We start from the raw sequence: 26,440 nt of genomic DNA on the forward strand, positions 1-26,440 counted from the left end.
TGCCTCTTCACTCTTCTCCGTGGTGGTTTTCTTCCCTGACTAGAAGAGGGTTTTGCACAGGAAATTTTATTTGTTCCCCTTTTCTTGGAGTCTCTCTGTCTGTCTGCCCATCTCTCACCTGTCCAACTGTCCATTTATCTACACACTCATTCTTCTGACTTGTTCCAAAAAGCATTTCAGGCAGCTTACAGAGGAACAGATACCAAATAAACAGGTTAGAAAATGGGGCCAAGTTCAAACTGTGAGGCTAGGAGGCGAGCCTGCGTGAGGGTTGCAGCCATGAGACACACGCGTCTGCCTGTGACTTATAAGATCGACAGCAAGAGTGTACCTGATGCTCCCAGCAGACACAGGGTAACAGGGTTTGTGGGAGATGCTCACTGGCTGTGAAATAAATAAGTGGCTCAGGAGAAGCCCAACCTTTCCAGCTACAAAGGCTTAGGAGAATATTTTGAGTGTCTTCCAAAATCAGGGTATTACATTGTTTCTTTTGTCAGAGTTCTACTTATAGTTGGTTACATTCTATACCTGGAAATTTCTCCAAAACTCCTTGCCAAGTGAGTGCCATTGCTCGGGAATGGGGTGGTTCTGCTCATTGATGGGGGTTGGCCAGAAACAAAAAATGACAGCTTCAAAGGACCCTGGGATTTGTCAGTTATGTTTCGTCAGTGCTGTAGATTTCAGGAAATGCTTTCACACTTTCTCTCCATCTGAGGCGGCAGAGTGCTCTCTTAGCAGCATCAGGAGCTCAGAGCCAAGGGATGTTGGGGGCTGACTGCACTGCCGTCAAGACAGCCAAGCTAGTCACTGCAGGCGTGGTCCTTTCACGTAGTGCATTTCATGTTCTTTAGTAGAAGGTTTCAACAGGGAGTTAATTAACTGAGTTAATTAAAATTTAATAAATATGAAGCTTTGATGAAAAGACAGTTATAGGCAGAATATGAGCTGTGAAGAGTTTAAAAACGGTTTCATTACTGAAATTTCAGTAGGGAAGATACACAGTTTATCTTATTTATGCCTCTCTTTTAAAGTAACAAAGAAACAAGACAGAAAAGGCAGAGGATGATTTCTGTTATTCCTCTCGGCTTGCAGGTGCCCTCACATCCAGTGGCATCCATCCAGACACCAACACTGACACTGGCCATGCTCAGAACTGCCTCAGCCCTGAAGACACAAGTGAGAAATAGAAGGGGGCCGTGCCCTGTTACAGCAGGTGCTCTCACTTTGTGGGTCCTTATGTAACTGCGCGGTGTTAATCAGGATCTCCCGTTCTACATTGTGTGGCGCTGCTACGGTGTCTCCTAGTTATTTGTTTCTGTAAGTACTCGTGTATTATTCTCCAATGTGTGGTACTACACATCTAAAAATGCTTTTTTCAGATGAAAAATAATGTATATTTAATATAATAAGTCTGAAAAAAGGACAAAAAAGGCTATCCAGGTCCCACTACTCAGAAATAATAATTAACACTTTAACATCTACTTTCTGTTCTTTTCATCAGTGTGTATCAGCTCTGTCATAAAAACCAGTGAGCACTCTGTGCCTGTTTACTGTGTGGAGACCTCCATTTTCAATTCGGCTTATTACATGTTTTTCTACAATATTCTATCTCCCCTGGCATGATTTTTAATGACCAGTGTAGCATTATGTCTTGTGGAGGCATCGTGTATTTTACTTCGGTCTTAAATAAATTTTAAATTCCAAGTATACTTAACTGAAATACTGAAAAGAGAACTGTGGTGGTACCGAAAGAGCCCTACCTCCCTTCCCTTTATTTCCTTTGTGTAAAAGCTGTTGCCAATGTGGTGTATATATTTCATGACCTTTATGCCTATGACATATATATATACCCATACATACATACATATATACATATGATAAATCTATGTATATGTGTTTATATATGCTTTTTTGAAAAATAAGGCCATACTATATGTTTTCTGCAGCTCGCTTTATTCACTCAGGGGTATATCATAGACGTCCTCCCACTCCAGACTCACCCGGTCCTTTCAGATAGAGTGGAGGGATCTCCTGATGTGCAGGTGCGGTCTCTTGTGCAGGGACAACTTTGGTGGGAGAGTGCTGTGGACAAGGCCCTGGGCCACGGGGAAACGCCAGCCCCCTCAGTGCCCACAGCTCGCCTTGATTTACCGCATCATTGTCTTGATGGTTGACACTTAAGTTTTCTCCATTTTCCACTGTCAGAAATGATGTTTGACTGGCATCTTTCTTTAACAGACATTCCTATGATCTTGTATGAGCATGCCTTTAGTTAAGTCTTCTGGAAATTTAGTCCCTGGATGTGACATTTACTTTCATCACAGGCTACTTTCAAGTGACTAGAAATTCCTTCTCCAGTGTGGAATGAAAAATGTAGAATTACTTATGTAACCAATTCTCTATCGCTGGATATGATTTCACTTCAGCTTTTCTTCCCACCAGTGTAAACAGTACATCTATTTGAACTGATTTTTTTCCTAAACGAAACGATTCCTAGAAGTGGGGTTGAATCAGTGTGTACACACGTTTTTCATAGTTTACATATCCATTGACATGTCATCCTCCAAAAAGGTCGCTCACAGTTTTTTCTCCCACAGATGGACACTAGCTAGAATATATTTTAAAAATATTTACCAAGATGAGCAAAAGTGCTTTTTCATTGTTTTAGTTTGCATTTGATGACCAGTGAGGTATTGAGCATTTTTCACTCATTAGCCATCTGACTTTTGAAAAGTGAATGACCCATTTTGTCCTTTAATTTAAGTGAGGAAGCTTCTTTTTGCTTTGTGACAGCTCTTTGTATGTTATGAACATTAATCCCTTGTCTTCATCAACATCTATCACAGTTTTTCCTTGTCATTTCTTTCGTTTCATTTTGTTCACTAGGTTTATTTTTGTTGTGGCTCAAAATATTCTTAAGATAGTAAATGTCTTCCTTTTGGGTTTTATCTTTGGTATTATTCTTAGAAATACTTTCTTATAATGGTATAAATCTCTTATGTAGGTTTATTTAATGTCTAACATGGAGATGATAATAGTACTTGTTATAGTGAGGGGAAGTTGAATTAATGTGAGCGAAGAGTTGTATTTGCTGTTATTAGTATTTTAATGTTTACATCACTATCTGTAATTTTTTTTTGTGGTCATTATGACAGGAATAGAATTTGGTCTTTCCAGGTGATTCTCTGATTGTCCCAGGACAATTATTGAATTCATACTTGGCTCTTTGATTTGAAATCCCACATGTACAAAATACTTATGTACACTAGAGTCTCTTTTTGAGCTCATGCTTTATTTCTGTCAATCTTACTTCCTTACTACAGTGCTATATCTTACATATTGTAAAAATTAATTATTATCTGACAGTGCGATTTTTTTTGTTCTTTTCATCCATCCCAAATTTTCTTGGCTATTATTATGACTTTATTATTCCTGAAGAATTCTAAAATATTTTGTTTAAGTTAAAAAAAAATCAGATAAGAGTATTCATGGGATTTTTATTACATTTTGAATTATTTTTAGGAGAATTTCCATATTTACAAAACTGCTATCCTCCATGCAATACGTTGATGTCTCTATATTCACACCTCTTATTTACCCCTCAGTACAGTCCTGTAGTTTTCTCCATGTATAACATGGGCATTAATTTTGAGTTTATTCCAGATTATTGTTGATGTTTTTGTTAATTTTGTAAGTGAGAATTTTTTGCTATTATATTTTTTAACTGTTTAAACTGACACCTAGGAAGGCAGATTCGGTTTGTAAATACTCACTTTGTAACAAATCATTTAAAATTGTAAGTATTAAGTAATTGTTCCAGGATCCTTTCTTTTGTGTTTTTTAAAAATTTGTTTCCAATATTATCAAAATGGTCATAGCTAAGAAGTATAGGTGTGGAGACAGATGGAGAGAGGTAGTGTGGCTCATGTACAAACTGTGAGCACTTTCATGGCTGCCTTTAGGCTGGAGAAGCCCCAGAAGAGCCCAGGTTAGACCAGGGGTGGCTTTGTATGCACTTGAAAGGCAGCTTTCCTACCTTTATTGTGAAGCCTGGTGGGCGTGGCAGGTAGATGATCAAGGTCTGATCAAGGTCATTGGCTGCACAGAGCACTGTGTCTGTGAGAACTGGAGTCCATCACCATGGGAAATGCTTGGTGCCAGGAACACTGCAGGGGAGCTGGGGAGTCTCTGTGTTACAGATTTTCCAGTCCTGGGAGTGGGAAGATCAGACTCTGCATTCAGATCTGAGTTTGAATTCATCCTCTCTTGTTTACTGGTCCTCTGACTTTTGTCAAGTTATCTACCCTCTTTGAACTCCTATTTTCTTGTCTCTCAAAATAGGAGAATTACGGCCTGCTGCTAGAGTGTTTGATCAGGGTAAATTATTTGTTTCTATAAGATGCCACGTACAGTCACAAGCTCAGTGAGAAATGGGCTGTCACCTCTTCATCTGCAACTCAGTGCTCGACAGGACATCGGGGCAAAGCCAGTCCGTAATTTGTTTGTGATGCAAGTAGGAACAAAATTAATGTCTTGCCTTTCTCTTGCAGTATTCTTACTCCTTTGCTTCATTTACTTCTTTCCTCCTTTCCTTTCCCCTTTCCCCTCCTCCACCAAAAGATCCTGAGACTCTCAGAACACTAGATTCAAATTACTTTAAAGGTTGGCTCATCCTCATGAAATGACAGTAACTTAAAAAAAATCTGTACACATCCCAGACGTCATTGTATTTGATTTACACACACACACGCACACCCACCCACACACACAATCAGCCTACCTCCCACTTGCTGAGGGAGAAGGACCAATTTTTCTGAGTTTTCATTCACTGAGCGTGAGAGCAAAGTCTCTTATGCAGACTTTCACTTTGCTTAGTGCGTGGTGTTTTTAATTGGATTTCTGCCTTGTGGCCATAGAACTATTCTCCTTATAAAAGAGAGGATGTGGAGACATAGACATTCTGCTGAGATATTTGTGTCATCATATTTGAGTTGGAAAGGACTTAGGACAGCATAGAGTCGTAACTTTTTATGGGTGAGAATTCATGATAGTGTAACTTGGACAAGAACCTAGGTCTTCTGTCTTCGTGTCCACGTGGATGAAGAGGCAACAGGGCGGGAGATGGCAGGGATCCTTCTTGCTTGAGTTCCAGGGTCTTGCTAGTTTTCATTGTTCAGCTGCTTTTAGTTTAGGTCCGTGTGGCCTCTCATGGGAAGGTCACTCTGTCCTGATAGACTGAGTTTCTAATCAGCAAAAAGCCCTGGACCCACTCATATTTCCCAGAGTTTTTCTGCTGTCCTGCTGACAGTTTATATAAATGATACCTAAGAAACTACTGGATATAAAATCCTTATTGTTATCATTTGCCCTCAAGTTCCATAGGAATGGGGTGCTGTCTCAGGCTGTCTAAGGCTAGATCTGAACAAAGATAGGGTGATAGGCTGTGCTGCTGGACCCTCCCCAGTAGAATGGGATTTCCACCTTAGTTTTTAGAATCAGAAAAATGAGTTCAAATCTTGCCTTTACCAGTTATTAGCTTTGTGAACTTGGGGAAGAAACTGTACTTGTTTGTGTTCAATTTTCTTTATCTGTAAATAAGTTCAGTATTTACTTTAGGGTTTTTGTTTTAGAATTGAATGAGCTAATTCCCTCATTTATACCTAAAATACTGATCGCATGGTTCTATGCTGGTGCCTTGGTAGAAGATTACTAAGGGACTCAGCAGTGAGAATGCAGGTGGGGGACCCCTGGATCATAGAGCTTATATTCCAGAATATGCTTGTAAAAGACTGGATGTGCAGTGGATTTTTAGTAAATGTCCATTCCTTTCCTTATCAACATTGATTGTGTATATATATTTGTACAATATATGAACAATTTTTATTGCATTTTAAATCTCTTTGTAGTATTTAAATTATGTAGCTATAACAAAAGACGTGAAATAAAATGATTTGTCTTTTATTTTCTTTTCAATATGCAAAACAAAATAAAATAGAAAAGAAAAAAGGTTTTGAAGGAGTAGAAATAATTTTATTTCTGAGGAATCAATTCCCTAGTTTAGGTTTTTTAGTTGTGTTGTTAAAGAGCATATAAAATTGATAGGTTGTGACTTCAGTGTTGATAGCTAGGTGAGTGTAGTTTCTTTTTGTGGTTGTCTTTGGTGAATTATTTGCACTAGATCATAAATGATGTACATGTTACATATTGGAAACGAGGAAAGAGTGGAGACATACTACCTCCAATGCAGTCATCTTGTTACCAAGTCGACACTCGTACTGCTTGCAGCATGGCAGGCCAATAAATCGGGAGATTGAGGTGTTGGAGCAAGGGATAGTGACTTTATTTGAAAAGCTGGCAGACCCAGAAGATGGCAGAATGACATGCTGGAGAACCGTCTTCCCCAAGTCAGAAATCAGTCCGCTTTTATACTAAAAAGGGGCGGTGATGTGGTTGGTTGTTGCAAACTTCTTGTGGTACGAATTGTTTCTACTTGGAATTCTTTGTTCTTGCAGCTGTCCACGTGGGTCAAATCATGGTGCCCCTCTAAAACCTCCAAAAAAAAAACACAGTTTATTCTCTATTTTGCAACTTGCCATCTCTACATAAGTGCAGAAGAGTTAACATCGTGAAAGATCAGAGCCCGGAGAATAGGCTCTCCTGGGTATTTCAGGCAAAAGGCAACTTTCTTTTACGAAACGTACAGAGCTAGCAAGTCTGAGCCTAGAAAATGGCAAAGGTTTAAAGCCAAAGGAACAGATCTAACATGCAGTCAAATTTATTCTTTTCTATTAAAATTTCTTTTTCCACCTCAAAAATAATTTTAGTAAGAAACATGAGCAATTTTTTTTAACTTTTGCTTCTTAGTAATGGATAAGTGGGCCAAATACATTTATGAGAGCAGGGATGCTGTGCAGGCATTGGGGTCACAGCAAACTTTTGTTGGGGGTGGTCGACTCTGCAACATGTCTGATGCCCCGTGGGTGTTGGTGAGGGACCCCATAACCAGGGGCTCTCTTCAGGAACCAGCATATGGGCATTGACCTCTGGAGACCTCTTTTTCAGCTGCCGGAAATTTTTTCAGATACTGTGACTGAAAAACCACTTCAGCTGGTGATAATTAGGGAATAAAGGAAGAGGAAAAGGGCTTGGATTAGATTAGAAGAGAAGGACAGAATATCTGGGAACCTGGGGGCTTGGCAGTGGGTCCTTGGGAGAGAGGGGAGCAGAGGTGGGGAGGGGCACGGCTCTGGAACCAGCTCCTGCTCCTGTCCCAGGGCCCAAGTCACACAGCTATTAATTAGCCCAGGACTCTCTCCTGTCTGGATGTCACCCTGGGCAGAACCTTGAGAATCGAAGGTAAGGGGTGGGCAGCACTCACCTAGGGGATCGCTGAGGACTTCGTTCAAGTCCACGGTGCCTTTTCTGGTCATGTGTCTTCACTTGCCCTTTATCTTAGGATCTGAGGAGCAGGAGCAAGGAACGCAGGGAGAGATCCAGGAAGACATCTGACTGTGTTAAGAGACGACAGTCACAGCCACACGGGGAGCGAGGACACTTGCAGCAAACTAAAACGACTTCACAACTATTGCATCAGAGCTGCCGGTGTGAGAGAGCCTAAGCTTGTCTCAGAGTACAGGGGACAAGCGGAAAGGAATGGTAAATTTCCACTGACAGTTGAAATTTTGTTAAATAGCCTGCTAATGTTGCTTGTATCACTTGAATGAATGAAGGCATATTTCTATGGGCATTTATATGTTAACTCAAACCCACCAGCCACTCTTGCCCCCATCGGGGATGGGCTTTCTCAAGCACAGTGCACCTCCTGCTTGGGTGGGCCACGCTGCGGGTCCTCGCCTGGGGCCGGGTTGCTGCAGGTCACTGAGTCCCCGAGGCACGGCCTGCGAGACACGACAGGAACACCTCTGCTCTTGACTGAGGGCCTCAGTTTCCCCCTGCAGTGTAAGTATGCTGGTGACTGAGTTAAAAGCATGCTTCGAAGCTGTCCGTGTCCTTGCCATCCAGAAGCGGAGCCTGGGAGCTTCCGAATTTCTCCAGAATGCTGTTTACATTCACCTTCGACAGGTGAGTTTATGTCCTTTTACAAGTGGAGGAATTACTGCAGTTTTCCTGGAACTTACTCACCAATAGTCCATCTGATTTTTCTGTGCTAGGATTCAATATGGCATGCTAAAAATTCTGGAGTCAGATCTTGAAACCCTGATGAAGAGGATTATTTTATTTCTTTATATGATAGTATTTTACTTTCAAAATTCAGAGTTTTCGGTTCTTTCAAAAATTTTTTGGGGGGTTGGAGAAACAACTTTGCTCTTATCATCTTTGTGACCTGTTGCTATATGCCTCTCACCTATCTTCTGTCACTTGTGAGGCGGTTCCATTTGTGACCCTGTCCGGGTTGTTCATGTTATACAACATAAAGTCTGTAAAAGTACAGTCCCTTTTACTCCGAAGACAGTCCACAAATACTACTTAAATCTGGGTGTGGTTTTAAGAAGACAGAATCATTAGAACATGTACTTGCAGGTTGCTAGTGCAAAATCCCCAAATCAGTAGTCTAGCTCAACATCTAAAATCTTTCTAATCTACCTTGGATTTGTATGGATAAGTGAAGCAGTTTGCTAAGAACTCAAGACCACGGTTAGAATACAGGCTTGTGTAGCTCAGCAGGTCCTCCCTAGCTGATGCTCTGCCAGAGGTCGGGGCTGAGGAGAGAGGGCGTTTCCTCCCCTCCATGAGCTGATAGTTTCATGGCAAAGACCTTCACCAGGTGAAGAACTTGGAGTTTCTTCTAAGAACAGTGGGTTTGAAAAGAGTCTTAAAAGCATGGGAGTGACAGAATCCCATTTGTGTCAAGTAGGGAAAAGCAGCTGGGGGGCCACTGGGAGACTCATGATTCCATGTGGGAAGTATTTGTGGCTTCCACCTGAGAAGTGGGACGGTCAGTGGGAAAAAGCGATCAGATTGAAGTCATGTTAGATGGTAAAATGAAAGGATGAATGATGTCTGTGAGGGTAGGATGGAGTAAGACCAAGGTTTTTGGGTGGATTAATACGGTAAATGATGGTCCTGCTGTGCTCTGAGGAGGGGAAGCTGCAGAGGGACTTCTGGGGGAAAACTGATGAGTTCAGCTGTGGGTAAAATGAAAGGCTGTTAGATGTGTGGTCTGGGAGTTCAGGTGAGAGCCAGTAGTGAGTAGGGGGCAGGGGAGAGAGACCTTCAAATCATTTTATCTTGTGAATATACAAAAAAGTGTAATACTCTTATGCCTCTATATTCTGGATTTAAAACCCATTAACATTTTGCTATATTGACTGCAGAGGTTCTTAATTCTTTTAATACAAATAAAATAAATAGAAGCAAAATAGTGGAGTTAATGAAAATCTTAGAGTTGATGTGTGTCCTTGTATGTATTTTGATACCTCATCTGTTTATAACCATAATCTATTAAAAGTTAACTAGTTTAGCATAAGAGTTAAACAGAGGGACGTGACACACACTATTGGGGGTTGAAGCTGATCTTCTCGGGCAAATTATGTCACCTCTCTGTGCCTTAGATCCATCTTCTGTGACTGCCCCCGGGCCCCTCATCACAGCTGATTTCTTAGACTTGATGTTGGGAGGGAGGCTGCTGAAGGGAATAAGAAGTGGCAACTTCTAGGGATATTGAAGAGAGAGACAAAAACAGGTTAAAGCTGATAAACTGAGTACAAATACCCTCAAAAGAGAAAGAATCCCGCAGTGTTTTGAGCCACTTAACGTAAGGGAAACAAAATCAGGTAGACCCAAACTTTTGAGCATGTGAGTATTGTGGGTGGGAGGGTGTCCTCACAAAAGTGTTGAGAAAAGGCCTTTTCATTTCCCTTGACGTTTCCAGTAAGGATGGGGAGCATAAGAGAAAACCCCCTGCTTCACAGTGGAAGCTGCTGTTTTGTGCAAAACTGACCAAAGCTTGTTGACCAGTCATCAGCGCTGCTGGAAAATGAAGAGACTTCTGGATTGGGTGGCGCACTTGCTGCGACTTCCAGGTGACCTGCTGGCTGGAGGCTGTGAGGCGGGCAGTAGGTTTGCAGGGTGACCCGGGCATAATCCCTGGGTCTGAGGCTGCTGGTCTGACTAGCAGACCTGGGCACCTGCAGTCCTAATGGGGCAGCTAGGGATGTGGCCTGGGACACCTGCCGTGCTGAGGGCGAGAAGAGGGCTTCCCTGAGGGGCTGTCATGCGGAGAGTGGGAACGTGTTCCTGCAGGGGAGGAAGAGCCTCTGAGCAGGGGGCCGGAAGCACAGGCAAGACCAGCCGGAGCACGGAGGTTTCGGGGAGCCAGTATTCATACAGTGGCCCGAACCGCCTTGTTCCTGTGAGACTGCAGGGAAAAGATGCTGAAAAGGTAGGCTAGGGTCAGACCCTGTGGTGTTTTATGAGTGACAGTAAAGGACTGGTCAGGCAGGCATGAGAGTACCCTGTGGGCTTCCCACCTGGGGCGTCACGCCGGAGGGAGGAACAGAGTTATACACTTTGCCACTTATTAGCTTTGTGACTTTGAGCAAGATCACCCCACCTCTCTCTATATATATCTTCTTCTTTAAAGTGACAGAGTGACAAGCTCGTGTCATTAGAAGGCTTAGTTTAACTCTGATCCTCTTGGTCCAGTCCTGTCAGTGCTGCCCTGTGAGGTTCTGCAGCGGCTGCTCTTACCCTGAGATGGGAGGGCATAGAGGGACATTGTAGCGACCGAGGGCAGGAAGGGGTTGCTTTAAAAGCAGACATGTTGCCGCCTGCAGCTGCAGGCCTGCAGGCAGTTTGTTTGAAGGTCCTGCAGGGGACTTTGGAGGCCTTAGGTAGTGGAGAGTACTTTGGACGCCTTAGCTTCATCTTAAGTCTTGTTTTCCCTTGCGGACCGGATTTGCCTTTGCAGATTGATGCTGAAGATTTGGGCTTCTGGCAAAGCTGTTTTCAGAGATGGGTATATACGTAAAATATCGTATAAAATAAAATGATTTATTTAACGTGTGGGACTTCGCAGCTGTTGGGAACAGCTCTGTTTTCCTGGTCGTCACGGAGGACACCAAGGGTCAGCAGAGCGTGCGGGAGGGCAGGTAGCCTGCAGTGCTGCTGCGGGGTGTTCTCCCGAGTAGAGCACTCTGCTGAGTTGACTCTTCTCTGAGTTTGGTTGCCAGATGAGCAGACAGCAAATTAATGAGTTCTGGTGGGATTGTATAATGACAGGAAGAAAGAGGAAACCGTAGTTTTTCCAGACTAAAACAAGCTTTTGTTTCCTGATCCAGTGTGTTCCAACTACAGAATTGATGAGTTGTGTCTATTCTGGGACTTCATTGAAATAAACGTTCAGCCTAAATGTTAAGAGTTATGTTTTATTTGGCTGGAGGACTCAAGCCGGGATGGCAACCTCTCAGATCACTCTGAGGGACTGCTCCCAAGAGGTAGGGGTGGAGCTAGGAGATATAGAAGTTTTACAAGAAAGACCAGGTAGTTGGAACAATTAAATATTGCTTGTTATCTAAAGAAAACCAGATATCTCAAGATCAGGTATTTAGTGCTTTTCTATGTATGGGAGGGAGCAAACATTTGTGTCATTGATATCATCCCCTTGGCAAGTACCTAGCTATCTAGGGCCAGTATCCTGTCCTTTCTTACTCTGAGTCTGCTCAGAGGGCACCACTGTGAGTGGCTGAGAGGCTGGGCTGCAGGCATGCACTCGCTGGGGTGTGGCAGCAGCCACTGATGACTTGGTTTAAGGATTCTTTGTTTACTGACATGGTTGCAGTATTTTCATTCACAGTGCTCCCCCTTGGTCCTAAATTCTGCCAATATTTTGAGAGACATTTCATGACCAATTTTGTCCCATGGTGCTAGGATGGCTCAATCCTAGTTCAGGTGAAGAATCTTCTGAGTTGCCATTCAAGCTGTTAGTTTTCTTTATCAGGCCCTGTTGATACTAAAACTTCTCTGGATCACCTGTCTTACTAGTTTGTTATGATCCAGGAAGTGTTTACTCTTCATTGCTCATTCCCATACCTAGAATCACACTATTACAATTACTTTATTCAGGGTTATAAATTTTATCTATTTCTTCATGATGTTTAGCCATCATCAATTTTGTAGGCCTAGTTACACTTTGGGAAATGTAACAGACAATTTTATAAAATAGACAGGATATAAGTAATACAGCTTGTAACGTTAATAAAGTCACGAGTAAGAATTTAATAGTCGAGAAGTTGTATTTTTGGGTTAAAATTTTGCTTGTGTTTCTGATTGAGTTTGAGTGATCTTATGAGAAAGTTCATATTTATGGTCAGTCTCAGAGCAGGTATTAATTGGTCAGGTGAGGTCTCCCACCTTGTAAGATCAACAGTGGCCTAAACAGAACTATAATTTCTTTTTAGAATAACATTTCTGAGGGCTATCTAGTTAGAGCCTTGGAGTAGGGAAACCCACCAAGGTAACACAGAAGTACTAGACATAGGTAATTTACCATAAACTTAACAATTGGAGTAGTTCATAATCAAAGGTAGGAGAAATTATCACAGTAATTGTTATGCAGGCCTGGTCCGGTGTCTTGTGTCAGCTGTCTACCTCAGATATCGTCTTCTTCTCATCCTGGCCTGGTAGCTTTTTCTCCGTTTGGGCATTGTTTTAAGGTGAGCAGTGCTCTATAGGCCAGTGCATTGCAGGGGCTATTTCTGATAGGAAATGAACCCGAAAGTCCGTTTCCTTCAGCTTTGGTGTGTATGGTCTATTTAAGAGTACCTGATAAAGGGTCCTTCCATTCAGGTTGGAGACAGTTCTTTAAGTCATGCCTGTTCCAGTTTGTATAATCCCCTGGCTGCAGGTCATGGGGCATTGGAACTTTACCCAAGGATAGATTAGTGAGCTTCAGAAACAAAGCTAGAGTATCTTATTAATAATTCAGTTAAACTGTACAGCAATGTGACATAACAGCAAGGAATGATGTGGGAAGTGTCTTAGTAAATATATGCCTCAATTAACAAAACTAGAATTTAATATCCACTAAAATATAATCTGTTTTCTCTTTAAAGTTACCCTCATTTTTCTCAAATAAAGCCATGTCAAGATTAATTTGTTTACAAGTTGTCTGATTATTTGATCTTATAGGCTTTTTTAAATTGGCTGTGTTGGAACTTTTAATTAGGAGTCTCAGGGTAGAATGTTAATAAGGTTTGCTAAGGCCAGGAAAGCCCTGTCAAGGGCTTGTCATGGATTTCTGCCTTACAGATTTAGGTAAATTCTTTTCTCTTTAAAATCCTTAAAATACCTTGAGATTCCTATATCTGTTAGGAGATGATCTTCCTAATTTGTCTGATAGAGCCACTGGGGACCTAAGAGTTTTTAGTCTATTGAGGGATCAGATAGAGAGAAAAGATAACTGTTCCAAGTCTGATTACATAGGTATAATTTATCAAATTGCTGTGAATCATAACTAGCTTAAAGAGAAGAGATTCTTTATGTCTGGGAAACAGGTAAAAGCCAGGAGTATTTTAAACAAAATCAAAAATTATAACCATATTCACCAGTTTACTCAGTCCCATGTAACTAATTCTTTTAATCACAGTTTTCATTGGGAATTTAAAATTTCTTACCTAGTTTAGTTCACTGCTATAGTTTGAAATTTATTAGAAATCAGTAAATCTCCTTGAAGAGCAAGCATTTTGCAAAACCATCAGAACACAACCATTAACTGTCTATAAATGACAAAAGATTTAAAATCATGGTTAAACACCGTTACACTATAATCAATAAAGAAACCTGGTCACTATACCCAGAATTATCACTGGTAACATTTCAGATATACCAGAATTTTAGGGAGTCCATATAATTTCTACAATATCTATATTAATAATATTTTCTCATACAATATAACCTTAGAAGATTTATTATTCATTTGACAATACCGTGTTATTTAACATGCCAAATGAAATTTACTAGATTAAAATCTCTCTTTGGGATGTTTCAGGGGCCCTCTGTAGCATCCCAAACTTAACTGGAGATTAAAAGAACTTTAATTAGAAATTGATATTTGGGGAGCTTGTTAAAAGATTTCAGAACACCTGGTCAGATAAACATATAGATCACTGTAACGTAGTAATAATTCATTAACAAGAAAATGCATCAAAGGTAATGGCAGAACAGATCAGTTAAGTGGTATAAGAAGTTTTACTATCTGTTACTGAAGGTTGATTAACATTTTAAGAAAATTTTTTCCTCTTAACAGCGAGAAAACCAAATCTAGTCTTGTACCTGCTTACTTCTAAGATTCATTTACTTTGCCCAAGTTGATTCTAAACTTAGCCAATTCCGACCACGTTTGAAACTCTTTCCTCAGGTTTCCTCTTCCACAAGCCTTCCATAGCTTTCTATACTCATATTAGTGTGTCCCTTATTTTCTCTTCCATTCAGAAGTAACCAGCTTCAGGAGAAATTAACTATTTTTCATTAACAAAATATAATTCCATTCTTATATCTTCCTTTACACATTTATCTTACTTTCCTAGGATACTGAGATCATTCCCTTAATAATAGAGACTATTTCAGGGTGGCATCATCCATTTACTAATATTTCTAAACACCTTTATTTTCTCTGTAAGAGAAAGTTACATGTTAAGTAATTCATATTTCAATCTTATTTTATCAGAAAATGGCATAGCTATTTAATAAAATCCTATCATTTGACTTAATTTAGCACAACTCTAGAATTTAAAGATACCAAACATTTAGAGTTTATCTTAAGCATACATTTTAAAAATATATTTTAAAAATTTATCCAAAGCTCTCATCTCATTTGCATTTAATTTACTTAAAATTTTACCACACCACATTAATTTTTTTTTCTTGACAAATCTGCAACAGATATAACAGGATCTTATTTGACTTTCATTAAACCTAGGTACAGTAAAGGTATTATACTTAATATTGATGACTTTAAAGATGTCTATATTAATTAGAACATTCTTAAACTAAACAATATCAAATATTATCTTAATATTGAATATTTTCCAGTTCACGTGACGCTGAAAGTCAATTTGTTCAGTTTTTATTTTAAAAATACTTAATTTTCAAGCTCTTATTTTTTACGTCAATTAAGGAGATCTCTTTGACTTTGTTTTTTTTTTTAGCTGTAGAAATATCTCACATCTATAATGCGTACGCAGTCTTATAAACAGACAAAAGCTAGAGATCTCATAGCTTCACTTTAAAACTTATTTATGAGATAGGTATAATAATAGTTGGAGTAAAGTGAATTTGCTTGCTCCAATCACTAAGGCTTACTATTTATGAAACAGACATTTAAGATTTCTTGACAAAGTCTGAAGGGCGCGTCAGAGTTCTGAGTTCTAAACTGCCAAAAATTTCTTGGCCTTAAGTTTTATTTCGTTGAGCTAATTAGGCTCAGTCCTAGGTCACTGTTTGCTGTATTTACATTTCTGATCTGCAAGACAAAGACACACGCTTCCAGTTCCCCAGAGAACTGCTCTGTAACCCAGACCCAATTTTATCTCCTTAATTGGCATTTTTTTATCAGTGAGAAGAGCTGTAAACTATGAATTCCGTGTTTTAAAACTTTAAGGTTTACTTTATCATGTCTTCCAAAGCTTGCATAAGGCATTTAGTAAGGTCTCTTTCCCTTGAGTTATAAGTTAAACCCAGGATAAACCTCTTATTATATTTTTTTATTAGCCACTGAATATTAGTTTTTAGTTTTACGTTATACTGGACGGCTCATGTAACTCTATTGGTTTCTTTTACTTTGTTCAATTAATATTTTCTGAGGGACAGATTTGTGCCCAGCCTTATACTACCAAGAAAGGGAAGCATTTTTCCATTGAAACATATCTATCCCACAACATAATTAAGTAAAAGTTTTATATAAAGACCATTTAAATATACCAATTTTACAAACTTTTATCTCAATTTTATTAAATCTTATACCTTTAATTTTTATATTTATGTTTTAATCAATAATTCTTATTTCTAGAAGGAGTGCCAGAAGCCGTTTTTTTTTTTTTTTTTTTTTTTTTTTGTGCATTGTATCTAATTTTATAGAAAAGTCTCTAGGATGCCCAAGTTTCAGCCAAAGAGCTTAGACCCTTCTCAATTTTTAATTTGATTAATTGGTCTGTTTCCCCAATCATTGATCAAGTATTTCAGTCTATATATACATATATTTTAAACTGTGGCAAATAAAACGGACTTGTTTGAACTTTAATGTTGGGGGGCAGTAGGTGATCTCTTTGGCCCTTTTTTTTTACTTTACGTAGTGTAGTATCAAAACCTTGTACCTAAATCCAAAAATGTCCATTTTATTTATCTCATTCAAAATAACCATATAAAAATATTTATCCACTTTGGATAAGCCCCTTATCTTTTTTTTTTTCGAAATTTTAACAATCCTTTTTCCAGTTATTCAACCTAATTAACATTAATTATTCTAAGTTTTTATTAGCATCTCTAGAACCATTTATCGGAAAGGAAAAACACAAATGTAGCTTTTCAAACCAGTTTTATTTTTTTCACTAAGTTCTTAGGTTAACCATTAGATATATTTTTCTAACTTTAAAATTGATTTTAATAGGTACCAATAAAACAGCTGTTTATAATGAGATCTCTTTAAACTTTCACCAATTTAAATGTTTTTCCAAATTAAAGGATCCATCATATGGCCATCGTTTATATATATATATTATGTATATATATATATATATACATAATATATATTTATAGTGATTTTAAACCAATAAGATGAAGAGGCTCTTCCACATGAGAGTGGGGGTGTTGCCTAAATAAAATTCAAAGGTTTACTCTCCAAAAGCTAAAGGCCTTTGTGGTCCAGGCTGATGAAACAAAGTTTAAGATGGCAAAATTTCTGACAATTGGTGCAATCAAAGAATTGTTTAGAATCTCAATTTATTTGCGTGGCCACCATATGTACACAATACTTGAACCTTTTGTATGGCAGAGTCCAAGGTTTCCTTCAAAAAAAAAAGTAAACATATATATACATACATACACACAATTAAAACACCCAGAGAAAGATAAAACGTTTACATTTCAAGGACACAGGAAGAGAAATCCAAGTTCCCCCTAATGGGGATTTTGTTTTTATAAGTTCAGAATTCCAAAAAATGTTTTTATCAGGCCTGGTTAGTTACTTTCAGAGTGAGTTGGGTTTTTTTTTTCTAATTCCCAATTAATGCTGTAAGTTTTGTACGTACATAAACCTGGCTGGGGTAATAGTTGGAGGCTGGCAATCTGTCATTTCTTTTTCTTTTCTTTTCTGTTTTTTATTTTTATTTTTTTGAAAGTTCTATTCCCCATTGTAAGGTCGGGTTCTCAGAATAAATTTGCTAGTAAGATTTCCCTCAAGGACAACTCTATGGCATGAAGTCTTTGCCTCTACCACTTCTGCAAGATTCTCTGTCACCAGAGAAAGCTGTTACCAGCCAGGAGGAGGGTCCCATTTTTGGAGTTGAAAGGTTACTCATAAGAGTTTTACTTTTACTCTGAAAAATTCAATGGAGGTAACCAAATTGAGGAAAACATTAGACCAACCTCTTACCTCACCACTCAGCCCTGAACCCAGTGTCTTTCAACTTGGACACACTCGGGACGTCTCCACTGGGTGAGTATTTTCCTGGTATGTTTCCACCAGCCCCACTTCGGACGTCTCCTCAAGGTGGGTATTTCCCGTTATCTTTCAACCAGGCCCCACCCAGTATGTCTCCACTGGGTGGGTAATTCACCCCAGTATCTTTCAACTGGAGGGCCAGTTACCTGGAAACACCACCAAATAAAACTCAGGATCATCAACCAATATGTGAGTTCCGAGAACCAAGAGAGACTCACCCAAATTCATCTGGACTCCCCGAGGAGGCGGATGGGCACAAAGGGCCACTTATGGTACCAAGGCTCTGGATACTTGGAGAGTTCAGGTGGAGAAAGTCTGCTGTGGGTCCCTTCATGATGGCCAAAACTGTTGACTGAAATACATGTGCAGCCTAAAGGTTAAGAGTTATGTTTTATTTGGCGGGACGACTCGAGCCGTGATGACAGCCTCTCAGATCTCTCTGAGGGACTGCTCCCAAGAGGTTGAGGAGGAGCTAGGATATATAGGAGCTTTACAACAAAAACCAGGTTGTTGGAACAGTATAAGATTGCTTGTTATCTAAAGAAAGCCAGGTATCTCAAGTTCAAGAATTTAGTGCTTTTCTATGTATGGGAGGAAGCAAACATTTTGGACTCCCTGAATTCATTCTTTAAACAAGCACCTAGCTACCTAGGGCCAGTATCCTGTCCTTTCTTATTCTGAGTCTGCTCAGAGGGCACCATTGTGAGTTGCTGCAGCTGCTGGGCTGCAGGCCTGTCCTCGCTGGGGGTTGGCGGCAGCCGCTAATGACTTGGTTTCAGCAATCTTTGTTTACTGACATGGTTGCAGTATTTTCATTCACATTGTAGTATTTTCATTCACAGACTTATTATGGATAATCTGCAACCTTGGAAAGCAACCGAGATGGAATTACTGCAGGTACCTTCTACTTTAATAAGCCGTGTGCAAACATAAACATGGAGGAAGCATACATTTGGATTTGATGGTGTAGGGAAGGGTTTCTGCACATTATAGGAGAATGCAATGCAGAATTCCTTAAGTCCAACTTTCTTTTCTGTAGTGGTTTCTGAGAACAATTTATAGTAATTAACCAACACAGACAAACGGTGGCACACATTGCATTTAAGAGCTGGCCGGCTGCAGACTTGTGTATTGGACAGGTGGAATTCATAGGCAAGTGGTCAGGTGGATGGTAGAGAGATGGAGCCTAGGCCTGGGCCCAGATTCCGGTTTAAATCGCCATTTCCTCACCATACGGCCTTGGACTAGAATGTAACCTCTCTTAACCTGTTGGTGATTCTGTGAAATGCGCATGATAATATTTGTTTCTTCCTGGGATTGTTGTAAGTTCTAAGGAGTATTAGAGCACACATGAAGCACTTAACACACTGGCACTTAGCAGTGTTCACTGTGTGCGGCCGCTCGCTTCGCGTGTGTCAGAGCCGTAAAGGCAGCATTTGTCTGTTGAGGATGCACTGGTAGCCCCTTGAATAGGTTGTGAATTTGGTGATTTCCTTTAATCTTGGTAACTCTGTGTGCCATGGGCAGTTATTTTCATGGACGGATGAGGAATCTCAGGGTATAGAAGACTGTGTAATTTGCCCAAAGTCAGACCATAATTTTGGGTGCAGGGGCCTCGGTTCAGCATGGGCCCCAGGGCCTTCTGCCCTCTCCATTCAGCACCAGACCCAGATGTGTGGTCGGCTGTTTCCCAGTCCAGAATATCGGGCAGGCCGCAAGACACACCTGGCCCTGCACTGCTTGAGCAAAAACTCTGGAGGAGAGGAAGTTACAAAAGGGATAAACATAAAAACAGATGACAGCAAACTGTGATCAGCCCTGAGAAGGAAAGGAACACGCCCCGCAATGCAGAGCTGCGAGCTTTCCCATCGGGGCTGCTCTGGGGGCGTTCATCTCAGCTAAACAAACTCTGCTGCTGCACTAAGGCAGGAAGGCAGGGAGCGTGTGGCCAGGTAGACAGGGCCTTGTTAATCATACTCATTCCCCATTAAGCGCCAGCTGTCACGGGCACTTACCTAGTAAACAGATGTCTTCCATAATCATCACGCACTTTTCTTGGTTGTATTATTGCCCCACTTTTGAGATGAGGTCATTGAAGCTGGGGAGTTTGCTGCATGCCCGTGATCACCATGGAAATACCCCCACTGGTCTTTTAACCTAGACTGGTGTGGCTGTCATGTCCCATCCCTGTGAATGACATCGTGTTGCTTCTCCCAAGTGGCCCAAATGACTGACATTGATATTCTTAATTCGTAGGAAATGGTATGTGGCAATAAGAGAAAAAGGTAGTAAGAAATTTTTTGGAAAACTAGAAAAAAATCCAATTCTTCCCCAGCTGGGGGAGCGTACCCTGTGTCACTCACCCTACTCACTGCATGTCACCTCCTCCCTGCTGACTCCACGTTCAGAAGCCACTCTGAGCCTTTGAAGAACATTTTGCCTCATGACACTTTTGACTAGGACCTGCGACCTCTCTGTCCCTGGTTAACTCTCTCTTCAAAGCCATTTAAATTTTTTGCAGGCTCCTCCGCTCAGATGTAAGAATAGCCTCTTTCAACTTCTTGATGCAGCTCCTTAATGAAGATCTTGTGAAGAAAACTTAGTCAAAACCTGGGAGGTATGCACACAGTGACTGCAACCTCAGCACTTTGTGAATTTCAGAATCAGAGGGATGGGAGACTCAGGAAAGGCTTTTTTAAGGTAACAAGGAGAAAGTGAAAGGACGCAGGCTGTGTGAGACTGAATCATCTCGGTCCCAGACAGCAAGGCACCTGCGTTCAGGATGGTGTGTGGGGAGTGCAGAGTTCTCACAAAGAAGTGTTGGGATGGGAGGGAGGACAGTTAGGTACTTTACTGTGGAGGGAAAAAGTGGGTTGAACATTTCCTGGTTGAACAAGAGGACTGTGACATGATGTGCTTGTATTTTGGAGAGAAGGGTTTTGTGGGGACAGACCTAGGGAGAACGCTGTCTGGCTGGGGAGTCAGCACAACAGAGAACCACAGAGAACCGGGCAGACCCCAGGGCCCCTGCTGGGGAAGAGGCTGCCCACCAATTCGAGCCCTGGGGGCTGCTTTTGTCCCTTAGCTGGGGCCTCAGAGCTCCATTCACAACCCAGTCCTGTTGATACAAGAAAAAAAAGGTGAGGCATGAGAAGGGCTGTATCCCAGGCTTTTGTTGAGCCCCTGGGATGTGCCCCGCTAGATGTTGTTCCTTGGCTTCATGCAGTAAAGGATTCAAGAGCAAGCCAGTGTTGAGTAAAGGTAGATTTATTCAGAGAGATACATTGAAAAGCAAGAGAAAGGCCACGAGTTACGGGGGTTGGATGTTCAGATTAAAAGAAAGTACACACTCCACAGACAGAGTGTGGGCCTTCTCCTAAGAGGGAGAGAGAGTGGTGACCATGAGGAGGCGCTGTGTTGCTGGTTTTCATGGGCTTGGTGGTTTCATTTGCTAATATGTAGAAGGACCAGCCTAAGGGCAAGGGGCTGGGATTCCCAGGGAGTTGGCCATTTCCCACCCTTTGACTTTTTGTGGCTAGCCTTGGGACTGCCATGGTGCCTGGGGCATGTTATTCACCATGTTACTATTACAATGGGTGTATAATGAAGCTCAAGCTCTGCTAGAAGTTAAATCTCTTCATCCTGAGCCTCAAGGCCTACTGGGGTTTGAATCCTTCACCATTTTGATGTTAATTGCTGTGGCCTTCCTTGAATGGCTGTGCCCTGCCCCCTTCCATCCTGTCTCACTGTGATGACACAGAGAGAGCAAAGGCCGGGCCCTGCCTGTGCTCCTGCATTTAACAGGGGGAGGTGTGGGGTGGGCTTATGATGACTCTGAGTGGTGAGAAGGATGTTTCAGATTTTCCCACTTGAGACATGGGGACCTGCCAGCAGCCATCACAGATTTATCTCACGAGCATTATCGCTTGTGTTGTTACGGTAACAACAGGCCAGCCAAGAAACAAGCACTGAGATTTATTACGCCGGCGGGCTCAGAGGGGCTTCTGTTCCGAAGCTCTGAGCACTTCCAAGACCTGCACATGAGGTTCTATAGGGTTAATTACAAGTAAGGGGCTATTAGCCAATGAGGCTCAAACAACAAAAAGCAAGGAATCAGTATACTGAAGCTTATGAATTTGGAACAGATCACGTTACTGACAATTGTTGACCTTGGATTTACGAGTTAGCTTATTAGCACAGTAAACTGACACTAAACTTCAGATTTATGAGTTAGCCCAGCAAAATTTAGATCAGTAAACTGACACTTATCACACTTAGATTTGTGACTTAGCTCGTTAGCCCAGCTGGGTTTTCCTTCACAGTGTCACTCATCTTTTCTATATTTCTTTTTTTTTTTTTTAAGTATTTAATCCAAATTTAATATCAGGGTTTTTTTGGAAAGAAATTTCTCTTTTTCTTTTCTTTGGGGCTCTTTTGGGGGGGTAGGTAATTAGGTGTATTTATCTGTTAGTGGAGGCCCTGGGGCTTGAAACCGGGACCTCGTGCATGCTAAGCACATGCTCTACCACCCCCCCATGATCTTTTCTGTTTGCTTTAGCTGCCAAGAATCTTACAGCTGAATTTCTAGTCAGCCTTTAACACTTGCCCTGACTCTAGGGAATCCATTTTTATGACTTTACCTTCCCCTGGTTTCATTTAAGTATTGAATCTCCAATTTCTCTTTACTCTCAGATTTGCCTTTTTGTTGTTATGGTTGTTAAGGTGTGTTTAAAAAAATTGTTTAATTTCTCTTTTAGCAGGAGGCTGAAAGTAAATATGTAAACAAACAGCACACTTAAATGCTTTTATACATTCTAAGCTGATTAGTAGTTACTTAAAAACCAAATTGAATAATAAAGTGATAAAATTTTTAAATTATTTTTTAATTTTTTACAAAGATATAGCTGATTTAAAATATGATATGTTTCAGGTGTACAATAGATGCTCCATTTATAGTTACTGTAAACATTGGCTGTATTCCCTGTGTTGTAAGATACATCCCTGTAGCGTGTTTACATTACATGTTGCAGTTTGTATAAGAAAGTTGGGTAACGCAGAGTCTGGTGCATGGCTGTGTCTGACCCAGGGTCACGCTCACCCTGCCTGTCAGACCCCAGGCCCTCACTCCTGTCTGCAGGGCAACGAGTGGAGGCAGCCCTCATCAGCGCTGGCACCACCCTCTGAGTGGCAGTGACAGCAGTGACTGTCTGTGGACGTGCAAAGTGTTGTTCCAGGAGCTTTACATGCATTTCTGCATTTAATAATTAAAGCCCTCCTGTGAGGAAGCGTTTTATGATTTTAATGAATAATACATTTTATTTTGATATTGATAGACTTCAAACCTCCGGAAAATTTACAGGAGTAGTACAGTAAACGCTTAGATACAGTTCACCTTAAAGGGCACTATTTGTCCTTTTGTGTCTGGCTTATTTTAGCATAGTTTCAAGGTTCATCCATATTGTAGCCTGAATCAGTACTTTATTCTTTTGGTTTCATAATATCCTTTTTCTTTTTTTTCGTTTTTGGTCTATTTAAAAATATTTTCATTGAAGTCTAGTCAGTTTATAATGTTGTGTCAGTTTCTTGTGTACAGCACAACAATTCAGTTAAATAGGAACATACCTGTATTCATTTTCATATTCTTTTTAAACATAAGTTACTATAAGGTATTAAATATATTATCCTGTGCTATACAGTACAAAATTGCTGTTTATTCTATACATACTCAGTATCTGCAAATCTTGAACTCCCAATTTATTCCTTCCCACACCCTCTCCCCTCTGGTAACCATAGTTTGGTTTCTATGTCTCTGTGTCTGTTTCTGTTCTGTAGATAAGTTTATCTTTTTGTGTCTTTGTTTTTTGATTTTTTTTTTTTTTTTTTTAGATTCCACATGTGAGCAATCTCATATGGTATTTTTCTTTCTCTTTCTGGCTTACTTTTCTTAGAATGACAGTCTCCAGGTCCATTCATGTTGCTGCAAATGGCATTATTTTATTATTATTTTATGGCTGAATAGTAGTCTATTGGAGAAATATACTACAGTCTCTTTATCCAGTCATCTTTCAGTGGACATTTAGGTTGTTTCCATGTCTTGCTATTGTAAATAGTGATGCTGTGAACATTGGGGTGTAGGTGTCTTTTTGAATTACGGATCCTTCTGGATATATGTCCAGGAGTGGGATTGCTGGGTCATATGGGAGGACAATTTTTTGTCTTTTGAGGAACCTCTATACAGTTTTCCACAATGGCTCCACCAAACTGCATTCCCACCACAGTGTAGGAGGGTTCCCAATTCTCCGCAGCCTCTCCAGCATTTACTGTCTGTGAACTTCTGAATGATGGCTATTCTGACTGGTGAGAGGTGAGACTTGATTGCAGTTTTGATTTGCATTTCTCTGATAATGATACTGAGCATTTTTTTCATGTGCCTACTGGCCATTTGTATGTCTTCATTGGAGAAATGTTTCTTTAGCACTTCTGCCCATTTTTGAATTGAATTGTTTGTTTTTCTTTCTTATTAAGTGTAAAAGCTGTTTACATATTCTGGGAATTAAGCCCTTGTCAGTTTCACTTATTCCAACTATTTTTTCCCATTCCATAGATTGTCTTTTTGTTTTGCTTTTTGTTTCCTTTTCTGTGCAAAAGCTTGTAAGTTTAATTAGATCCCACATGTATTATTTTGCTTGTATTTCTATTGCTTGAGTAGACTTCTCTAGGAAAACATTGTTGAGATGTATGTCAGATGTTTTGCCTATGTTTTCTTCTAAGAGGTTTATAGTGTCTTGTCTACATGTTTAAATCTTTAAGCCATTTTGAATTTATTTTTGTGTATGCTGTGAGGGAGTAGTCTAACTTCATTGATTTACATGCAGCTGTCCAGTTTTCCCTACACCATTTGCTGAAGAGGCTGTCTTTACTCCATTGTATGTTCTCACCTCCTTTGTCAAAGATTCAATGACCAAAAGTTTGTGGGACTATTCTTGGTAATTTTCTTTATCCGTTCATTGATGGATGGATATTGTTTGTAACTTTTGGCTACTCTGAATGATACTTCCATGAATATTGATGTGCAAGTTTTTGTGAGAATATATTTTCATTGTGTTGGCTGTACAGTTGGCCCGCCATATTTGTAGTTTCCACTTCATGGATCCAGATGGCTGATTGTAAAGGGTCTCAAATATCCTTGGATTATGGTATCCAGGGTGGGGGTTTCCTGAAATGAACCCCCCGAGGATACTGAGGGATGACTCTATATGTAGGAGTGGAATTGCTGTGCCATATAACTCTAACCTTTTGAGGAAACACCAGGCTTTTCCAAAGAAGCTGCACCATTGCCCCTTTCCAATGGCTGCGTATTGAGGGTTCCCATTTCTCTGCCTCCTGACCGACACTTGTTATTGTCCATGTTTTGATTATAACCATCCTAGTGAGTGTAAAATCAGATCTCATTTTGATGTTGATTTCTCTAGTGATGCTGAGCATCTTTTCATATGCTTATTGGCCAATTGTGTATCTTTTTAAATACTTGGCATATTTAAAAATTGGGTCAATTTTCTTTGTATTGATCAGTTGTAAGCATTTGTTTTATATCATGGATACTACTCTCTTATTAGATATATGCTTTGCAAAATTTTCTCCTATTCTGCAGATTGTCGTTTCACTTTACTTTTTTTAAACATTAAAACAATTTCTTTCTAGGGGAGGTAATTAGATTTATTCATTTTATTTTTCTTGCTAAGCACGCACTCTACCACTTGAGCTACCCCCTTCCCCTTTCATTTCACTTTCTTGATGATGTCCTTTGTAACAAATGGTTTTAATTTTGATGACGTCCATTTTATATTTTTTTTTTCACTTGTGCTCTTGGTATTGTATCTAGGAAGCCATAGCCTATCCTACGACCACAAAGATTTATACTATGTCTTCTTTTAGAAAGTTTATACAGTTAGTTTTTACGTTTCTGTCTGTGATCCATTTTGAATTAATATTTTATTTGTTATATAAAATACGGGTGTCCAGATTCCAGATTCATTCTTTTGCCTTCAGATACCCAGGTGTCTCTGCACCATTGGTTGAATAGACTATTCTTTCAATGGGGTGTTGTTGGCACATTTCTGGAAAAATGACTGTAAATGTAAGGTTCCCCCCTGGAATTTTATTGTGTTTCATAGATTTTTGCATCCAAACTTATGCCAGTACCATAATGACTTGAGTACTATAGATTTGTAGTAACCTTTGAGTGAGTCCTCCAACTTTGCTCATCTTTTTCAAGATTGTTTTGGCTGACCTGGGTCCCTTGCACTTCCATATGAATTTTGGCATCAGTTTTTCAATTTTTGCAAAGAAGTCAGCTGGAATTTTGATAGGGATTCCATTAAATTTGTAGATCACTTTGGGGAGTCTTAACATTTTTAACAATATTGTCTACCATTCCATGAACATGGGATGCCTTCCATATATGTAGATCTTTTAGGTTTTTTTTTGGTGATACTTCAAAATGTTCAATGTGCAAATCTTGTAAAATTTTGTTAAATGTATCTCTCATTTTATTTTTAATGCTGTTGTAATTGGAAAGGCTGAGCTTCCTAAGGGTGGGACTATATATCAATTTATTTATTTCTAGGATTCCTACACAGCAAATACCCTAGATTTATATTTGCTATATAAATCTATCCACAATTCTTCCCACCCCCATGTCATAAGAAACCAAGACCCAGGTTAAGCTACCTGAACACCTATGTGGAAGTGAGAAGTGAGACC

General features: G+C 40.1%; 1 protein-coding gene across 1 annotated transcript in view; it reads left to right on the top strand.

Annotated features, from left to right (window-relative positions):
• Nucleotides 1–26,440, top strand: part of LOC141576012 (trafficking protein particle complex subunit 9-like) — a 99,236-nt gene that overhangs the window by 63,280 nt on the left and 9,516 nt on the right. Inside the window, exons 5-7 of the mRNA XM_074358123.1 lie at nucleotides 1,093–1,317; nucleotides 7,457–7,656; nucleotides 7,959–8,082. Coding sequence (XP_074214224.1) covers nucleotides 7,966–8,082 — 117 coding nt within the window. The 5' untranslated portion in view covers nucleotides 1,093–1,317; nucleotides 7,457–7,656; nucleotides 7,959–7,965. The remainder of the gene's footprint in view (nucleotides 1–1,092; nucleotides 1,318–7,456; nucleotides 7,657–7,958; nucleotides 8,083–26,440) is intronic.

The sequence above is a fragment of the Camelus bactrianus genome, chromosome 35 (assembly GCF_048773025.1).
Source record: "Camelus bactrianus isolate YW-2024 breed Bactrian camel chromosome 35, ASM4877302v1, whole genome shotgun sequence".
NCBI classification, from domain to species: domain Eukaryota; kingdom Metazoa; phylum Chordata; class Mammalia; order Artiodactyla; family Camelidae; genus Camelus; species Camelus bactrianus.